The sequence below is a fragment of the Gracilinanus agilis genome, chromosome 1 (genome assembly GCF_016433145.1).
Source record: "Gracilinanus agilis isolate LMUSP501 chromosome 1, AgileGrace, whole genome shotgun sequence".
Classification (NCBI taxonomy): Eukaryota; Metazoa; Chordata; class Mammalia; order Didelphimorphia; family Didelphidae; genus Gracilinanus; species Gracilinanus agilis.
In genome coordinates this window covers 459,716,422-459,737,013 of record NC_058130.1, presented here as the reverse complement: position 1 = coordinate 459,737,013, position 20,592 = coordinate 459,716,422, and the positions used below count along the sequence as shown (strand labels likewise).

At 33.9% G+C, this 20,592-nt stretch overlaps 1 protein-coding gene across 1 annotated transcript in view; it reads left to right on the top strand.

Annotated features, from left to right (window-relative positions):
• LOC123252835 (cadherin-10-like) overlaps nucleotides 1-11,148 on the top strand; it is a 233,242-nt gene extending 222,094 nt beyond the window's left edge. Inside the window, exons 10-11 of the mRNA XM_044682074.1 lie at nucleotides 3,158-3,409; nucleotides 10,658-11,148. Coding sequence (XP_044538009.1) covers nucleotides 3,158-3,409; nucleotides 10,658-11,148 — 743 coding nt within the window. The remainder of the gene's footprint in view (nucleotides 1-3,157; nucleotides 3,410-10,657) is intronic.
• The last annotated feature ends 9,444 nt before the right edge of the window (nucleotides 11,149-20,592 follow it).

Below are 20,592 nucleotides of genomic sequence, written 5' to 3'. Positions count from 1 at the left end.
TCGAATGCCGCAGGTGTTCTATGAATCCTTCCAATGCCTATATTGCCCTCTTGTTGTAAGACTTCAGGGCAATTTTGCTGAATTATTTCTGTTAGTATGGAGTCCAGGTTTCTATTAATTTCTGGTTTTTCTGGAAGACCAATTATTCTCAAATTGTCTCTTCTAGACCGGTTTTCTTGGTCTGTCACTCTCTCTCATTGAGATATTTCATGTTTCCTTCTATTTTTTCAGTCTTTTGGCTTTGTTTTATTTGTTCTTGTTGTCTTGAGAGATCATTAGTTTCTACTTGCTCAATTCTAGCCTTTAGGGATTGATTTTCTGCTATAATCTTTCGGTTTTCGGCCATAATCTTCTGGTTTTCGGCTGTAATCTTCTGGTTTTCAGCCATAATCTTCTGGTATTCCTTTTCAATCTGGTCATTTCTGGTGTTCAATTTCTGAGCCTCACTTTCCAATTGCATGATTCTACCTTTTAAACAGTTATTTTCTTGCCAGATCTGTTCCATTTTCCTCAAAATCTCAGTTTTGAACTCTTGAAAAGCTTGTGAGGGGTTTTCCTTATTTGAGGAGGGTCCGGATGCTTGTTTGTTCTCCTCCTCTGTTTGCTCGGTTGTCTGGATTTTCTCTGTATAAAAGCTGTCGTGTTAAAGACCTCTTTTTCTTGTTGTTATGCTTTCTCTTCTGAACTTCCTGAGACTGAGTAGCCATTGTTAGCCCAACAGCTTCTCAGATTTATCCTCGCGCTCAGTGTCTGTCTGCGGTCTATTGGCTCCTGAGGTCTGAGTTCTGGTTTTTTCCAAGGTCAAGCCCCCTGGTGGACCCCCTTGCTTGATCCTCTGCAGGAGGTCCTTTACAAGTCTCAGGGCGCTGCTTCCACAGTCGTATACCCGTCCACACTGGTTCCCCACTTAGGCTTTAGTTCCTGGCTGTGTCTGCCTCCACCCATGCCTCTGCTATGCCTGCGCTCTCAGCCCGCGCTCTGAGTCCCCTCTCTGCTCCCACGCTCAGATTTTGCGTGCGTTTTTTGGCTTATTGGGGTCCTATATCTTGCTGCTCTCAGGAACAGTCCCCAGAGCTGCCAATGACTCGATGGGTGCCCCAAACTTGCTCTATTTCTTTTTAGCTGGCTTCAGCGCTTTAGATGTTGTGTGTGGAGGGGGTGGGGGTGGGGTGGTTGCTCAGCCTGCGATTTGGTGAGCGCTGTTTCACCCCTTTATAACATGGAAATGCCTTGATTCCACGTACCTTCCACGCTGTGCCCTGTTGTGGGGTTCCTCCTTTTGTCTGGACTTGTTTTTATGTCTCCTTGAGGAGTTTTGTGTGTTTTGGTCAGGAGAGGTTAAGAGCTGCTTCTTACTCTGCTGCCATCTTAACCCGGAACCCCTCTTAGAGCCTACTTTTGTTCTCAGTGCTTGATAATTATCCTTTCCTAAAAACTTCCTAGTTCAATTTCATTTCCTCATTTGTGTTAGTAGTTTGCTAGCTAATGGTCATAAAACCAAATCATTCTGTTAGTTAACTGAGGTGCCCAACATTTCAACTAAGGTACCACCAAGTCAGGGTTTGTGGCTTTCAGCTTCTGTATTTTACTGGGTATACAAGGCTGAGAATACACAGATTAAAAGTTTATTGAATTGACCCAAGCTATTATTTAATATAGAGAACAAATGAGTTCACTGAAAATAGAAAAAACCATTTAAGAAAAATATTTTATATTTCAATATTTTATCTTTATTTGCTAGGCAGCTAGGTGACAAAATGGATAGAGTGCCAGGCCTGGAGTAAGGAAGAATGATCTTCCCGAGTTCAAATTGGTCCTCAGATACTTACTGGCTATGTGACCCTGTGTAAGTCACTTAACCCTAGTTGTCTCAGTTTCCTCATCTTAAAAATGAACTGTAGAAAGAAGTAGCAAGTCACTCCAGTCTCTTTGCCAAGAAAACTCCAAATAGGATCATAAATGGTCAGACAGGCCAAAAAAAACTGTTAAATAACATCATTCTCCCAATAGGTCTCAATAATCTGGATAAATGGTAATCTTACTACAGTTTCATCCAAAAACAAACAAACAACAACAACAAAAAAACTTGCCTGAATTATTTAAAGAATTATTTTGACTCTTGAGTTAATTTTGTTTTGAAAACCTGGCTACAAATTTGGCAAAATATCTTTCCCCATTTGTGTATAATTAGATTAGCTACACAATTATTAGGATTAGGCTTACTAGTGATTATAAGCACACTCGATAATGGATTAAATACCAAAATCCTTGGAATTTATGTGAGCAACTCTGTTTTCCTCTCCTCAAATCAGATGGTTTCTTACCAGGATTTTGCCCCCAACACTAAGGGGTAACACAATTAAAACATTTCTCTTATTTCTTTACTTTAGAAGAAAGAAATACATGCACATAACTATGGTCTAAAATGAACTGATTCTAAGGATAAATGCAAATTTGTCCATAACCTTTTATTTGGATTCTTACTACAGATTTCTCACAGGGTAGGATCTGTGAACTGGGATGGGAAAAATGCATCTTTGTTTACATTTATTTCCTTTATAATCCTATATACTTTATTTTATGCATATAAATCATTATTCTAAGAAGTAATTCATTGACATATTGTCACAGCTGTACATGACAAAAACAATTAATGACCTTGACTTGAGATCGCCTCAGATCTCTTTAAGCTAAACTTTATGTGACTATCTAGATGTTTAGGTGTGATAGGAAGGTTCTATAATATTAAGCATTTTTATTGCTACTAATTATTCAAAATGTTTCTAGGACACTGCTTAGAAATTGCTCCTAAATTATATTTGCATTAATGGATAGGTTTCTGTTTTCATACATACATGAATATTGGAAGAAAATTCAAACAATTAAATTTAAGTTTATATTTCTAGCACACATAATTTTTTGCTTTCCAGGAAAAAATGAAATTTGAGGGCATTTTGTGATGGTTGTTTTTCACTTTTATCTACTCTCTAAAATCTGTATTTGGCATTAGAACACACAAAAACAGCATTGTTCTTTTGGAAATCTTGTGAATTAAAATCATTAACTGTAATATATCTTCAACAACTACAACTGAATTTTTAGGACAGGTAATACTTAAGTCTCCACTAATAAAGAGTTCTGTTTTAATTTATTTTAGATAATACTGCTAGAATTTTAACAAGAAAAAATGGGTTCAGTCGGCATGAAATCAGTAGCTATCTCCTGCCAGTTGTGATCTCTGACAATGATTACCCAATCCAGAGCAGTACTGGTACACTCACTATTCGAGTATGTGCTTGTGACAGCCAAGGAAATATGCAGTCCTGTAGTGCTGAGGCTTTGCTCCTTCCTGCTGGCCTAAGTACGGGTGCCCTTATTGCCATTCTCCTCTGCATCATCATTTTGCTCGGTAAGTTTTGTTACTGTAGATAAAGAAAGTTGCTTTGGTCTTATTTATTTTGTTTTCTGGATCATAAATTTCTATACTTGTTGAGATGGGAACTTTTATTTGTCAATGGGTCTACTTTCCCACAAACATTTTAAAAGATACCCCCAGGTGCAGTAATGTCTACTGGAAAGAAAAGTAGTTCATAGAGTTTCATTGGATGATCAAATAAAAGAGTGTTTATAAAGCCTTTTGACCATCAAAGGCTGTATTAATGCTAGCTATTGTTATTGAACTATTTGCAGTCAGAATAAATGTTTTTGGCTGTTGTTTTTTTTTTCCAAATCATCCACATATTTCTTAACACCCTTGTCATCTTTTGGCAAGATATCTAAAATCTTTGGCCCTTCGTTTTTTTTTTTTTTGTTTGTTTTGTTTTGTTTGTTTTTTTTTTTTTGCTATAAAATGAGGAGTACTTGATGGTCTTCTAATGTCTCTTTCATTCTAATGTTAATTTCGTGACTGCTGGGTCTCTAAAGGTACCTTTTATATTATATCTTGGGCATTTTGTGTACATATAATACCAAGAAAAGGCTCAGTATGGTAATGAGACCTCAATAAATGTCCTCTTTTGATGCTTCATTACACCCTTTTTGTATAAGCACACAACTTAAGAATGCCAAGTTAGAATAACTACTTAGAAAAATTTGCATTAAAATATAAATTTCCTCCTACTATAGATAAAATTACCATCTTCAGATTGTTGTGTCAGGTTTGCTGTTTGTGGAATTTCTATGAATCAGTGACAAACCTTATTTTGATCTAATACTGGAATATGAAAAAAAAAACTTCATAGGTTGAAGATGAAAAATATATCATTTCAGTTTGCCTAAGAATGATCTTTCCCATTTGAAATGTGTAACTTTTCTTTCAATGACCTGTTTCCAGACACAACTGTCGTAATCAGAGAATCCACTCAGGTCTTCCAACTGCATAATTTTGACATAGTTCAATAGCCATTAAAAAAAGGATAAGGTCAAATTTTCTTTCTTTGCCTAGGAATGCCAATGATATTATGCCATCTTCCCTATGTAGAAGTATATTTTAAAAGATTATCCTATTGTTTGAAATTGGTTTCCAAGGTGAAAAAATAACAATGTATTCTGCAAGAATTCAAAAAGTACTAAATTAAAAGTATCTTGTGTCTTTCAGTGTTTTACTGTAAACTATTATCTGTCTTCATTTGCAAGAATTTTAAGGTTTTAAAAAGTACTTCTCTGACCCTACACACACACACACACACACACACACACACACACACACACACACACAAACACAAATACTTATACTGTCCCATTGATCCTATATAACCCCATATAATAAAATATGATGCAATATATAGATAACTGATATTGGAATCAGGATAACTAGGGTTCAAGTCTTGCCACAAATGAATACTACTTTTGTTCCTGTAGGTGAGTCTCTTAACTCTCATTGTTTCAGGCAACTTGCTAGGATCCTACAAGATACAGACCTGCACAAGAGGAAGTAATTTACACATGGCAAATTCCTCACATTCACAAAATTATAATTTTTGACCAAAAAAGAAATAACAACAAAAATTATAAAAAGCGTATAAACTACTATATGCCTGCAGGCCCTAAATAACAGATAAGCCTACCTGAGTAGGATTGTAGGAAAGTATCAGCCAACTGACAAAGGCCAGAGATCATTCAGGCTAATGAGTGAAGAACAGTGCCTGAGGATGGAAAATTTAATAATACCTGTTACTGTCTTCTTGTACTCCCTGTTATCTTCTCATTTTTGACCTATTATTTTGTACACCGTAATTTAGGCTGATCATTATATGCCATGTCTCATAGACAAGCTTCTTTTTTTCTGCCTCAGGACACTGATTGATCTCTGACTCCCTTGTCTTCTGGACTTTTATCTAGGGACATTCTTTATTTGTCTTTATCTCTGGATTCTCTAGGCATTGAATTCTGTACATGCCTTTGCAACTGGTATATTTGTATGTTTATATGTATACATTTTTGTGCATATACCTGCAGATATGCACATACACACAGAACATATATATGTGTATATATAATTACATATATATATGCATATATATATATACACATGATACTGTAGGAATAAGTTAGGGACAGTCTGGTTTTCTAGGGTTAATTGAAAGAAAGGAATTTTGAGAGAAGCGCTGGGAAAGGATTCTGAATAAGAAAGGAATTGTTGGTCTACAACTGAAAATAAATGAACTTCACTTCCCTGGATTTTGACCAAGCTGGAGGGAGATTTTGTCTCTCTGCCTTCAATTCCCATCAAGCTGAAGGAGGGTTTTTCCTCTGAGAGGGTCAGGATTTTTTGAAGTCCTTTGCATCCAGGTAGAGGATTTACTTCAAGTGAAACAATTTCCCCAGGCCAGGTCTCATCTGCTAGTGGTCCAGATGCCAGAATGCCTATTGGTTAAGGTAATCCAAAGCTTTCCATCTATAACGTTGGTTACTTAATACAGTAGCCAAATCCAAATTTTTTTCCCCTTTCTTTCTTATTAATTATTGGTAGTAAGTTTAAATTAAGTCAGATAGCATTGGGAGGGGGTATGGTTTCTTAGAACAGGGAGCTGTAAGCAGGGCCCAGAGAAGAAATGGAAGGCTCTCCTTAAGCAGTAGGCTTAGAAGTTGGGTGGAGTTAGTTTGAATAGTGCTAGGGTCCTACTTACCAGTTTCCTATAGTCCCTTTTTAAAATAAACTTTATTTTTATAAGCGAAGAGTTTTGTGTTTCACTGGCCCTGGGGAATTCCTAGGTGGGTTGTAATACCTAACATCCCTCTAGGACTCTTCCACAATACATTACATATATGCATATGTACACATGCATTTATAGGGATGCATATATTAATTTATGATTAATTTCTGTATCTTATATGCTGATCCAATTCATATAGTACATAGAAAATGTCATTTAAAATAATAAACAGAATATATTCATAATACATTTCTCTCATCCCCTCACCTAGATTTCTCTGTTATCTTGGATGCTCCTTCCTTTTCCCTCTCTCTCTCTGTGCCTCTCTCCTTCTCTCTATATATAATGCATATATGCATTCAAATACATATACATCCGTGCATGCATATATTTCCATATTTAGCATGTTAGGATTAAAATTATCTTGAGAGACTGATTTTGGGGTAAGAATATGTTTATTGATTATATCAGATTTATTGGTTAGGCCAGCATCATAATTGACAAAGTGATTATATATCTCCATATTTGACACTCATAACCAGAGATGACCTGAGCTAGGTTAAGAATTCTAATAAATAGATATTTAGGACCTCTTTATTCAGCCCCACACTTGACCATCCCGAGATATCTTTAATTGGTGACTGCTAATTAAGAGATGATCCATCAGACCCTCAGACCTTCCCCAAACTGGTAGTGAAAAGTCAAGTCCACAGAGAAAAAAAAAACAAAGACAAAAAACAACAACAACAACAAACTGTCCCCTTCAAATGTTAAACAATTCTGTTAAAAAAGAAGACATTCCTTGAAAATCCAAAGGACAAAGAAAATGCACAAAACCAGCAGACTGGATAGTATCTCTAACCCAGATTCCAAACACAGGTACATACAATAATTCTCCTTAATATACAGTATATGAAAAATAAATTTTCTCAAGGATCTATAACAGTGATTCCCAAAGTGGGTGCCACTGCCCCCTGGTGGGTGCTGCAGCAATCCAGAGGAGCAGTGATGGCCACACTTTTTTTAGTATTACATTCTATTCTGAGTTCAATAAATAGTTTCATAATTTCCAGGGGGCACTAAGTAATTTTTTTTTTCTGGAAAGGGGGCAATAGGCCAAAAAAGTTTGGAAACTACTGATCTATAAGTTTCTTCTTTAATATGTCATCATTCTAAAAGATTGTAGGTTCTTGTAGATTACATACTATGGTATCGCCCTACAAAATGGAAAGCCTTTGAATCACAGGGCATGTTACCTCCACAACATAAGGCACTGGCCTTCTCTAATTTAATAGAGGATCTTCAAAAATTTCTTAGCTAAAATATCCATTTCTTTGTTTTGATGCACTTCTGCAATTAGTTAGGTTGATCCTCAGACAATAAAGTCCATTACCATACATTTCTCAAGATCTATCCAATTAGATAGCCTCTTTCAGTGCTCTTATTTCATAAGAACCCAGAGTTGTCTTTATGCCATCATAAGACACGAATGCACAGATTTGAGGGTGTTAGATCCTTTGTTTATACATTCATTGAATCAGCATTCTCCTAAGGAGAGGTACCATATCCAACTGTGTAGAACACAATCAATCTATTTTTTCATCTGTTCGACTTATGTCCTTGTCTCTCTATAAATACTGTATAGAATATCTACTCACCGTACTGGAGGTCTTCCTTTGTTTCAGCACTTAGGAAGTTTCTACTATGTGCCTGTATTAGGAAGTTAGAATACAAAAAGAGTCACTTTTATCAAAGTATTTTTTTCCATTTGAGGAGACATATTTTGCATATAAATAGATATTTTGTATTTAAATTTCATCATTAAAAAGGTATAAAATCGCATTGTTTAGTCATATCTGATTCTTTGTGACCCCATTTTGGTTTTTTTTTTGGCAAAGATTCTAGAGGAGTCATTCATTACTTTCTCCAGGTTATTTTATAGAAGGAAAAGCAGGCAAAGAGGATCAAGCAACTTGCTCAGAGGTCACATAGTTAGTATATGTCTAAGGCCATATTAGAAGTCAGGAAAATGATCCTTCCTGACTCCAAACACCACCTAGCTGCCAAGAAAAAAAAATGAATATGAGGTATTCCAACCTTGGGGCATTAGAAAAAGTTTAATGTAAAAAAAGACACTTCAACTGAGTTATGGGGGAGAAAAAATAGCCATTCTCAAGACTGGAGGTGAGGAGGGAACAAATTTGAGGTGTGAAGTGTTACTCTAATTTAATTTCCACTTAGAATTCTCCAGCCGTTTTTGATAAGCCTCCTAATAATACCTAATCTTAAACATTTACACCCTACTTTATTAATTTATCTACAACAGAAGAATTATCTGTGCAGAAGTATGGAGGAAGGCAGTGCAGTAGAAAAAAATAAACAGTTTTCAGGTAGCCAGGTTCCTGTTACATGTATTGTGTTAAAGTGAATCTTTTTTTGTAGACCAGGAAAGGTAGCAGGTAGGTAGCAATCAAGTTTCGAAGGTCTTTAAATGTCAGATAGAGGAATTTGAATTTGATCTTAATGTTAATAGAGAACCATTAGAGTTTATTGATGAGTGAAGCTACATGGCCAGAGCCATCCTTTAGGAAAATCACTGCTTCTGGTAATATTTTTAGCTACTGATTCAATATTCAGGCTGTTCATCTTTAAATCCTTACTCTCCCAAATGAGAAGCTTACATCCTTTTCTAGTTTCGCACATTTGTGGTGAAATGTGTTCATCTTTGTGGGCAGAACCTGTGATTTCATTATTACAGGGAACTCAAAGATGAGGAAACTTAGTCTAACAATAGAGATAGGCGACTTGTTTTGCAAAATTTTAGTTCTAAAGAGCTGCCTATGACCCTGAAAGGTTAATTGGCTCATCCAGATAAACACAGTCTATATGTATCACAGATAGAACAAATCCAGGTATTTCTGGAGTCAAGGTCAGCTCTTTTATATGCTACATCACATTGTCAAATGTGTACATATGAAAGGAATAGGCATATAAAAATGAATTTTGTTTATAGAGAGCATTGTCACTCAATCAGTGGCTAAATAGAAATAGATAGATATATAGATAAAATAAGTCCACGTGATCACAGATTTGAAAGCAATATTCCTATTACTTAATGGCAGCATTTTTGTGAAAAATATAGGAAAAGTACAAGATTCATTTGTTGTTTTATTTTGTTCATGAGAGGTTAGGCACTTGCCTATCCTCCAAAATAAATTATGGTAATTTTTGTATAAGCTATTTACTTTATAATTCTATATTTAGTTTTAATTATATATACTGTGAGCTATAGCAGAAAGCTTGCTGTTTTGACTCTTTTATCACAGTACAAGTACTATAGTTCACTGTCTAAGTAACTGAAGGGTAAATTACTCATCCCAGGCACAGTATGACATAACCTATAAAAAGAATGCAGTGATCAATTCTAATTCTGATTTTCAATAGCTTGGGAAATTAGAACATTCCACATTGAAATGTGCAGTTTGTATATCTTGTTTACCTTTCTGGTGATTAAAGAAGTTCAAGATTAACACACATTCACATGCACACGCACACACACAAATACATACACGCAGAGACATCACAAAACCTTGATAGAATCTAATAAGCAGATACGAGTATTTTGAAAATATACTGAACATACTATAGTTTGTTTTTTGTTTTGGGCACTGGATTTTTTAAATGGGAGAAGGAAGAATAGGTGGATTTTACACTGATGTAACCCTTGAAAAAAGTATATCCTCAGTAAGAGCTTCCTACACTGATGAAATCATGCCTATTAAAAACAAAAGATAGACATATTACAGAAGTATACATATACATACACATATTTGACCTGTTATATATGTATACGTATATAAAACATGTATTGTAGTAAGTTTTAATTGTAAATTGTATGATAGAATCAATATAGACTTACTTAATGAATTCATTCCAGGGGAGATTTTCATTGAAGTTTTATTTGTGATCATTATTAGTGAACTGTATAAAGTATAATTTTAGGTCTCTTCTCTAATAAAAAAATTAGTCACAATATGCCTTCCAAAGTGCCTAAAAGCAAAGATAACTTGTTGTAAATTTAGAAAACAAATTATTATTTTTTGTCGCATGTGTAACTTTATTTCAACAATTTATCCAAAGATCATCATTATTTTTATTATCATTATTTTTGTTAATGTTTTGGCAAATTAGAAAAGATTAATGATGATATTTTATGAAACAAGGAGATAAGAGATTTTTCTGGATATTTCTATGGAAAACAATGAAAATGTAATTCAAAATTAATTATGTTTTCTTTTAAATCACATGCATTTACTTTTAATATAGCTCAATATTTTCAACTAGATATCAATGAGGGGAAATATCCACAATGTCCATCTAAAGGCCAAAATGAATCTTAGGAAAAAGTAAGGAAATCCCAAATGCTGTACTTGTTTCCACTCAACTTTTATGCCCTCTCACTAATCAAACCCTCTGTTATATTTCCCTCTCTCTTTTGCCAGTTATAGTTGTTCTCTTTGCAGCTCTAAAAAGACAGAGAAAGAAAGAGCCTCTGATCTTATCTAAAGAGGACATCAGAGACAACATTGTGAGTTATAATGATGAAGGAGGTGGAGAGGAAGACACCCAGGCATTTGATATTGGTACTCTGAGGAATCCTGCAGTTATAGAGGACAAGAAACTTCGGCGAGACATTATTCCAGAAACGTTGTTTATCCCACGGAGGACTCCTTCAGCTCCAGATAACACAGATGTCCGAGATTTCATAAATGAGAGGCTAAAAGAACATGATATTGATCCCACTGCTCCACCATATGACTCACTTGCAACCTATGCCTATGAAGGAAATGATTCTATAGCCGAATCTTTGAGTTCACTAGAATCAGGTACTACTGATGGAGACCAAAATTATGATTACCTTCGAGAATGGGGACCACGGTTTAATAAATTAGCTGAAATGTATGGTGGTGGGGAAAGTGACAAAGACTCTTAACCTAGGATACATTTTCTGTTATCTCAAGAAGAAATCATTTTTCAAAAACCACCTCCATTAATTTACACTATTTGACATTTCAGGAGAAATTTCCTGTCACTCAGCACAATATTTTTCCCCTTTTCCTTTTTAATTTGTTCATTAATTTCATTAATTCTTTCTTGTAGGATATCACATGGAGTATATACAGCATTTTATTTAATCACTTCCAAGAGCCAAAGCTATGGAAATTCAGTGTTGTCCATTTTAGTAAATAAAAGATACTTTCAGAAACTCGAACAGGATAAGACTCCCTTAAGCAACTTCATATACAAGCCACTTCTGTTAGGTACCTGACCTGCCCTTGCAAGTGCAGCTTTTAAGGAGGTGAAGAAGAATTTTTTTTAAATATATATACATATATATATATATATATATATATCTCCTGTTCTGTACATTACAATTCCAAAAAATGTACACGTGGTGTTAGTAAGTGTGATATGCAGCTGGTATACAAAAAATTGTGCAACTTCATTTCATCAAATTCTATCTGCTAATGTTTTATATTTATATTTTTGTATTTATTTTTAAGAAATAAATCAGTTTTTACAACTACTATGCCTCTACTTTCCTTTGTTTCCTGAGGAAGAAATAAATTTACAAAATAAGGCTTTGACCAACTTACAGTAAGAATAAAAAATGTTTAATTCTATAGACTGATAATCACTGATGAAACAAGAATGATTTCAGGTAAGGAAACAAAATCCTCTTCCTTTACTTTTTTAATGAGTAATGAATAAATCTGTTTATAAGGTAATGAGGAATCATTCATCTCTTTGAAAGCATATTATCTTCATTTTATGTTCATAATAAAATATAGAAATAAATAAAATAAAGATACATAACTAAGAATATCTTATTTTAATTATGTACTTTATAATTACCAACAATAACAAAAAATAACTAAACAAATATATAAAAAATTAGGTACAAAACCATAAAATCCACATTGTTTACATTTTTAACCACATGTAAATTATATATGTGTGGTAATATAAATGCCTTATGCTTTTGAATTCCCTTTGGATTTACTTTATTTGGATAATTTTTTTCTACTGGTTTTGTGGCTGTTATTTTTTAATGTAATAATAGCATGTATTATTCTTATTCCCTTTTCTTCTCTTCATAGATGTCCCTTATTTTTTTTACTTATATTTCCAATATTTGTCTTTTCTAATCACAATGCATTCAAATGTTTTTTGTTTTTGTTTTTGTTTTTCCTTCCTGAGCCCTATTTAGTTACTCCAGTTTTTATAATCCTGAGTCAAATGTAGGCTGGGTTCCCTTGCTCAAGCCCCAAACTGTGACTGACTTCAGGTGAGCCAATCAGAGCCTGCCAGCTGGCAGTTCTAACACCACTATACAAGCAGTCAGTCTACCTCACCCTCCAGCAAGAAACTGGGATTATCCTTCAGGGCCTAGAGCCTGCAAATTCCACTCTGTTTGCTCTGTTCCTCCCCACAAGGTCTATGGAGGTGGGACCCAGGCCAGGGAAGTCAGAAACTTTCTCCTGCCTCCCTAGTTTAACCACCCTATTCAATTTCACTTTAGAATCCTGTTTATTTTTGCCACTTTTAGCTTCGATTCCATGGAGTTATTTTTGGTTCTTTGTGGGGGATTAAGGAGGGTGAAAAAGCTTCATGCCTACTTGACAATCTTCCCCAGATATCTTATTTTTTAAAAAACATTCTTAAACATAGTGAGGTTTTTTTTTTTGGTTTGTTTATTTGTTTATTGGTTTCCTACTAATGATGCCAAGAAATTGTCTTGGGAAAGTATAATTTTTTCCTTTTTTTTTCTTTTGAGTTATTTTACATGGAATTTTTATTATTAATCTCTTTTATAGTTGGGAATAATTTAAATGGGTTTAAGATGAAAATAACTTCTTAATGGAAAGTATCCCTAGATCCTATAATGATAGTGTGAAAACACCAAATAATGGCAAAAAATAGTAACGTATGTCCTATTAGCATACTTGATTATAATAATACCACATTTTCCCAAAATGTATTACTTGCCTATTAAAAGTAGTATTTTTTTCTTCTGTGACTGATTCAGTTCAAAGTATTTGAGAAAATCCAGCCTATTTGTTCAATAAATTTCTAGTCTTTCTTCCATTGATTTTAACTATTTCTAACATAGCCCATGTTTACCCTGGCCTCCACAACATACTTCATTTATAAAATGAGCACTTTATTGAAACAAGAAGACTCATCCCATGTTGTGTGACTATATTTTAAACAAAGAATACAATTGGCCTCATCTCCAATTAGTGAAAATGCTTTGCTTTTAGAGAGAGGCAGAAAATGTAATATTGACCTTTCCTTAACGTGGGATTATTTCATTTATTTGCAAAGGTATTTTTCCTAATTTAATGGTTAAAAAAATTCCCAAATGTCTATGGCTCAAAATATTTATGAACGCATATAAATATCTCATTATAAAAGAAACACAGACAATTTTGGTGCTTATGATTACCCTCAATTTCCAGACACTATCTAGCTCAGCAGGTCATATGATAAGAGCTACCTTGGCAGACTTCCTAAAATCCAACAGCCCATTTTGGTCTATTCAACAGATAAAATTATAGAATTCAAACAAAAACTGGTCTATTTACACGAAAAAATAAAGCCTCTGAATGAGTCAAATTTAATTTGAAATTAATTTTTAAAGAAAAAATACAAAAATATCCCATCAGGGGTCAAAATGCCTATGTTTTGAAAATATGTTATTTAGAAATGTTTTGTTTTAAAATTTTATTTTATTAATGTTTGCTATTATTAGTGATAATAATTTATATTAGTGATTTTTGGCAGGAAGGCTTGGCTTCAAGTTTAGACTTTGATACATTCTTGCTTCATGACCCTGTGCAAACTACTTACCTCACTCAGTACTCTAGACTGATTTCTAAGTTTAGAAACTAGAGGAAGCATATCATGCTTATATTGGCACCTGGGAATCTAAAACCAGTGAAATTACAAATCTAGCTGCAATCTAAACCTCTTTTTTTTAACTCTTACCTTCAGACTTGGAGTCAATACTGTGTATTGGCTCCAAGGCAGAAGAGTAGTAAGGGTAGGCAATGAGGGTCAAGTTACTTGCCCAGGGTCACACAGTTGGGAAGTGTCTGAGGCCATATTTGAACCTAGGACTTCCCATCTCTAGCTAAACCTCTTTCAATGCCTTTGTTTTCAATTGCCATAGATTTTGAGCTCAGAGAGTCTGCATTTTTATTTCCCATCTCTACCAAATTTAATGGAGGCTGACTCCTAGATTTGATATCAAATATTCACCATGATTAGAGGAAGGAACACTCTCAAAATATATTGTTTCTAATTCATCAAATTTCTAGGCTAAAGGAATAAAGAAAGTGTCTGCTTGTAACCATATATATTCCTCCTAATAAAAGGAAATGAAGACTCAGAACAAACTGCTTGGAAATCTCCCCGTAGTTAGGACATTCCTATGCGTTACTTTGCTCAAATTCTCCCTGTCTTTCTGGAGGACATTTGTATTCACTCTCAAGTGGAAGGGGCAAGTTTCTTCCTACCTTAAAAGAACAAACACATTTTCTTATCTCATAAATATATCTCATGCTAAGAAATGCCTCTTTCTACCCTCAATTCACATTCTTTTGCTTCTCCTCATTCACCAGATATACCATTCCTTCCCAAATAAACCATTGCCTGATCTCCAAAATTATTTACTATCTTGCTTCTTGTGTTTGCATAGGCCATCTACCTTGCTAAAATATGTTATCTCATTGGTATGTAATGACAGGATTCTTTTCTTCCTAGGCTCAAATAAGAAGCTACTTCTGACTCAAGAGCTTTCCTTTATCCCCAAAGCTAAAAATTTTCCTTTCCACTTGCCTGATGTCTCATTTGGCCCCACTTCACTCTACTATATACTGACCTACTACTAGTAGCAACTCCCTATCCGCACAGTTGATCCTAAATTCCTTGAAGGCAGATTGTTAGTTTTTTGGGTTGTTTTTGTTTTTTGTTTTTGTTTTTTCATCTATATCCTTAGAGCCTAGAGTAGTGCCTTGCAAAGAGTATACATTTGTTTTTGCTCAGTTTGTTTTGGTTTTTCCTTAATAGATTATATTTTTTGGAAAAAAATTGTTGCAATACTACTATTGATTCTGTGTTCTTGAAAATGTCATTTAGGCTTATCTTTGCTCAAGAAAAAGAAGCATCTACAACCATGATACTGATAGGAACTCTACTTGGTGCCTAATATTGTCTTAGTTTTGAAAGGAAAGTTATTCTTTTACTTTATATCAGCATACCTACAAAATGAGTGTTCATGCTACACCAAGAATGAGAGTCACTTACTTTTCCTTAACAGAAATTGGGGCAGCTAGGTGGCTCAGTGGATAGAAACTGAGGTCTGGAGATGGGTGGCCCTCAATTCAAATTTGTCCTCAGATACTTCCTAGCTGTGTGAGCTTGGGCAAGTCACTTGACCTCAGTTGCCTAACTCTTACCACTCTTCAGTCTTAGAACCAATATTTAGTATCAATTCTAAGACAGAAAGGATTTTGAAATAAAATAATAGAAATTTAAAATTGGAAGACACCTCAGATATCAGCCCCCTTATTTTTGTCATGAGAATATCAAGCCCATTGGGGTTAAATACAGATCTCTTGATTCCACTTTCATTTCTATTTTTATTTCACCATGCTGCCCTTCAGTACATAAAATTGTGAGGTCTTGAGCTGGGAAAAGTCACGTGCTGCATCCTGACCATATAAATCTGCTTTACCTTAATACTTTAATACCTTAAGGTAAATTGTTCATGAGAAGTTCTCAAGGGACCACTGTCACTCCTTGCTTTCTTTTGGCTTCTTCTTCTTAAGGGGGGACCTCAATGTGTCTTTTCCCTTACCTCAACACTGTATAATAATAATTTTTCATGTTTCTATTATACTCTATAGCAGGGGTTGGCAATGAGAGCCATAAAAGCCACATTTTTTAAAATGTAATTTCTTGAGAGCTGAACAGTGCTCACAGTGCATGCTCCTCTAACAGCACCTGAAAAAAATTGACTTTATGGCTCCTGCAGAAAGAGCCATATCTGGCCCTCAAAAGAGCCAGATATGGCTCGAGAGCCATACGTTGCAGACCCCTGCTCTATAGCTTCTACAAATCTTTATTGGCATAATTGCATTAATCAGATTGCAGCCTTAAGTGCAATTTTTCCAACACAGTGCATATTATAGCATCATACTTAAACATAAATGTTTGGAACAAAGCTAATACACAGATGGAAAATTGGGGATATGGAGAATACAAATGAGAGAAAAATATGTATCTTTAAACAAATGTATAACTTGTTATTTTAAATAGAAACTCTTGATGATTTATTTTTGGCACCATACATTTTCCCTCAGAAACTTTATGATATGAATTATAAATGTTTTATTTCATTTTTCAGATGAAGTAACTAAGTATCACAGATGATAAGGAATTTACTCAAAACTACCAAATGACAGTACTCTGATTCACAGTCAGATTTCTTTACCCATGACCCAATTCTTATTCAAAATTATAAACCAATCTCTCCATATCTTGCTCTTACTGCCATTTCCTATTTTGCACTCAGACTATCTTCCAAAGCACTCTATATGTATAAGGAAAGTTCTCAATGTAGGAATCTGTTCTATAATAACACCAATAAGTGCTACCCATTTTTGCATAAACATATAACAGAATCTATGAGTTAGAAAGGATATTAGCAACCATTTAGTATATTCTATAGTTTAATATCAATATATCATTTTAAGTGGTATCAAACTGAGATAGAAGTAGAGGAATACATCTTACATAAGAACAAGGCTACATGGTGACTTAGAAAACCATATATTAACATTACTTTTTATGTTATAGTTTTATTTTTAAGTATTTTCCAATTACATTTTAATCTGGTTTGATTAGCTTGCTGTGTTTACTATCTTTGTCATATCCCAAAAGTTACCATCTAGCCTTTTCTCAAAGACTTCCATAGAAAAAAAGAACCCTCTAACCACCAAAAAAGCCAATTCTACTTTTTGATCTACCTAGAAATTGGAAAACTTTTTTTTTTCTTTTGCATTTTTGTTTTTCTCTTTAACATCAGGTTTTAAGTTTTAGATTACTTCTTTCCAAACTTCTACCAATGGCCTCTAGCTAGCAATTCTAGCAATGGCCTCTGGATGCAAGTATATAAATTCTATTATTTTTCCATGTGATAAATCTGAAAATATTTGGAAGATTTTGGCTTTCAAAATATTTTACTAAAAATTGTGCTACATTAATTTAAATGAAATACTTCAGTATCATAAGGAAATATAATAATTGAATATAAATAAATGCTACAATGCTATAAGAAATTATAAATAAAAAGAATACATAGAATCAGAAGTGATTCAGGTTGATATAAATTGAACTGCATATATAATGTGCACATTTGCTATTATAATGTAAAAAAAGAAAAACAGTATTAACAATAAAAAGGATGAAACTAAGTGGAATTATAATGAATAAACTTTGCCCTAAAATACTATGATAATTCACCTTCCTCTCTTCTTTGTAGAGGTAGGGGAAAATGAGCATGGATGATTGCATATACTTTTAAATTACTGATTTTTTCCCTTTCTTCTTTATTCTCTGGTAAAGTGTGTACTGCTCATGGAAGACATATGTATCCATTCTGGTTGCTTAATTAAACCAAGTGGCTTGTGAGAAGGCAAGGACAGTTATCTCTGCTACCTCACACAATTCTCTGCAAGGGACACTTAAAATTTCTGGTTAGAGGGAAGCAGATGAAAGGGACAATTCTGTTCTCCTCTGAGATGCTGGTACCTAAATAGAATTGTATCCAGCTTCCCTCCAAAATATTGCTAGTCTTATAGTTTGATAAATTCAAAACTAAAAGTTACTTCCTGGCCACTAATAAGGACGATTTAAATAGCAATTAGTTTAGACCTCAATTTTGACTCCTTCTCATCAGGGGCTAGTTACGTGAAAGTTAATCATACATTCTGAATTTCAAATAAACTCATTTGTCCAAGCTAGTAGCAGATGGTAATTGGAGTTGGACTAATTAGAATATACTGGAATACACATAGAGTAATTAAGTTCTCCTATTCTGAGTAAGATACTTTTCCTTAAGTGAGAGAGTCCCCATTTTTACCCATAGGGAATTTTCTGAAATCAATAGAACTTGGAAACCAGAAATTTATGTCATGTCAATAAATTACTTTCTCCTTAATTTCATAGTTAGTCTTTCTCTTTTTTGCTTCCTGGAATTGGTCCTACAGAGAATCAGCACTGAGTCTCTCTCAAAAAAATAAAATCTTTCTCCTCTTTAAGGCTTTTGATTCAACTCTACTCCTTAATGCAGGTAATAGCATTCCAACCAGCATTCCAACATCATTCCCTCCATGAATTTGGAATCATGCAAAAACTTACAATCTTTCTTGGAAATCAGGTTAATACTTTTTTTACTACGAATATCTTTCTATATATGGATACATTCTGAACAAGAAGGGATATAAAAAATCCTACTAAAATTTAAAATTAAGTTGTTTTCTTTAAAAATTTGGGTGTTAGAAATAACTGCTCAAAAATTCAAATGCAATCCAAATATTTTCATGCATTTCAATTCTAGACCATGGTCACACTCAAGTTCGAGTGACAATTTAAGAAGCATATACCCTCAATCTAATTCAGTGGACTATTCAACTGTATGTCTATCATAATCTGATAAACATGCATGCATAGGTTCCCCTAGAATTTTTGTTATGAATTGTCAGACCAATAGTATTGAATGGTTATGAACTTCATGGAGAAGGCTATAACATTCTGAGAATTTGATAGAATCTGCACAATACTATCATCCACAAAGAGTAGCATATGGAGGACTTCATTGTCTATACATGAAGTCATTCTATTTAATTAGATACTTTCATAATTTAAACATTTACAATAAAATGAAATTTCCAATGCCAATTACAGCTAGCTCTAAATATGAAATCTTTCCATATTAAGCCAAAATATATCACTTTATAGTCACATAATCATAGAATCAGAGACATTGTGGCTGGACAAAAACCTTACGGCCATTTTGTTCAATCAAAGAAATCCCCACTATGACATAATCGATATGTTGTCCTCTTTCATCCTTTACCTGAAGACTTCAAAAGTCTAAAAATATGCCACATAAGAAAAAAGATTCCTTCTTTTAGATAGTCCTAATATTTAGAAATTTTCAATGATATAAAATCTAAATATGCTTTCTGCCTAGATTTACAACTTTTACTTATTTTTCCTAGTTGTTCACTTTGGTACCAGCTACAAATCTAATACTTCCTACAAATAAAAGCCCCTCAAATCAGTGCATTGATCATGAAATCACTGAGCATTTTCTTTTCTAGGAACAGTGTCTAATTCCTTCAACCAATTTTTATATGAAATGGACTTAGGCCCTTCATCATCTTGGTTATACTACTCAGGACATTCTTCTGATAATTAATTTCCTTCAGAAACTCATATATAGAACCTCAAAATATTACTGAGGAGGTCTGACAAAGACAAAGTATAGTAGGGTTGTCCCTTTCTAATTATTGAAATTAGCACCACTACTCCTTTAATACAGCTCAAGATTGCACTAGCTTTTGGGAGTTCCACATAATATTACTCATTCCTTCATACTGAGCTTTTAGTCTACCAAATGCTTATGAAAATTATTTTATGTCCTAATGTGCCTTAGGTATTTTGAAGTTTTATTCAAAAATTAGCCCACAGTGAACAAAATCAGACATAAAGACATTTTTAATATGATATGCTCATAAGATAGGGTTTCTCTTCTTGAAAATCATGTTAATGTTTAAAAAACAAATTGCAATAATTTACCATTATCAATATTAAATGTCATAACATTTAACTTTCCCCAGTTCTCCAGCATGTTGATGTATTTTTGTCCATTGATTTTATAAAGGTGGGTTTACAGATAATAATCCAAATGGTGAGTGATATACAGACTTAATAATTGGACCACCATTAAAGTCATTAATAAAAATAATGACCAACTTAGGCTTAAAGAGGGAATCTGATGACCGACTACTAGAAATAAAGCTAAAATTGTTTTCAGCTTGTTAATTATGTATTTTAGAGTCTGCTTATTCAAACAATTTGGAAATTCTTTAACTACACTAAAATCCAGTCAACAATCCTTTTCTACCTTGTCTTTTTCTAAAGGGATGCTTATAGATATTTGTTAAATATTTTGTTTCAAATCCCGATGTAGTATGCCCACAACATTTCCTTGTCTTTCCAAACTGTCAACCCAATTAAAATAACAGAGTGATTACTATTCTCCTTTGCTATTTATTTACAAACAATTTACTAGCAAGGCCAA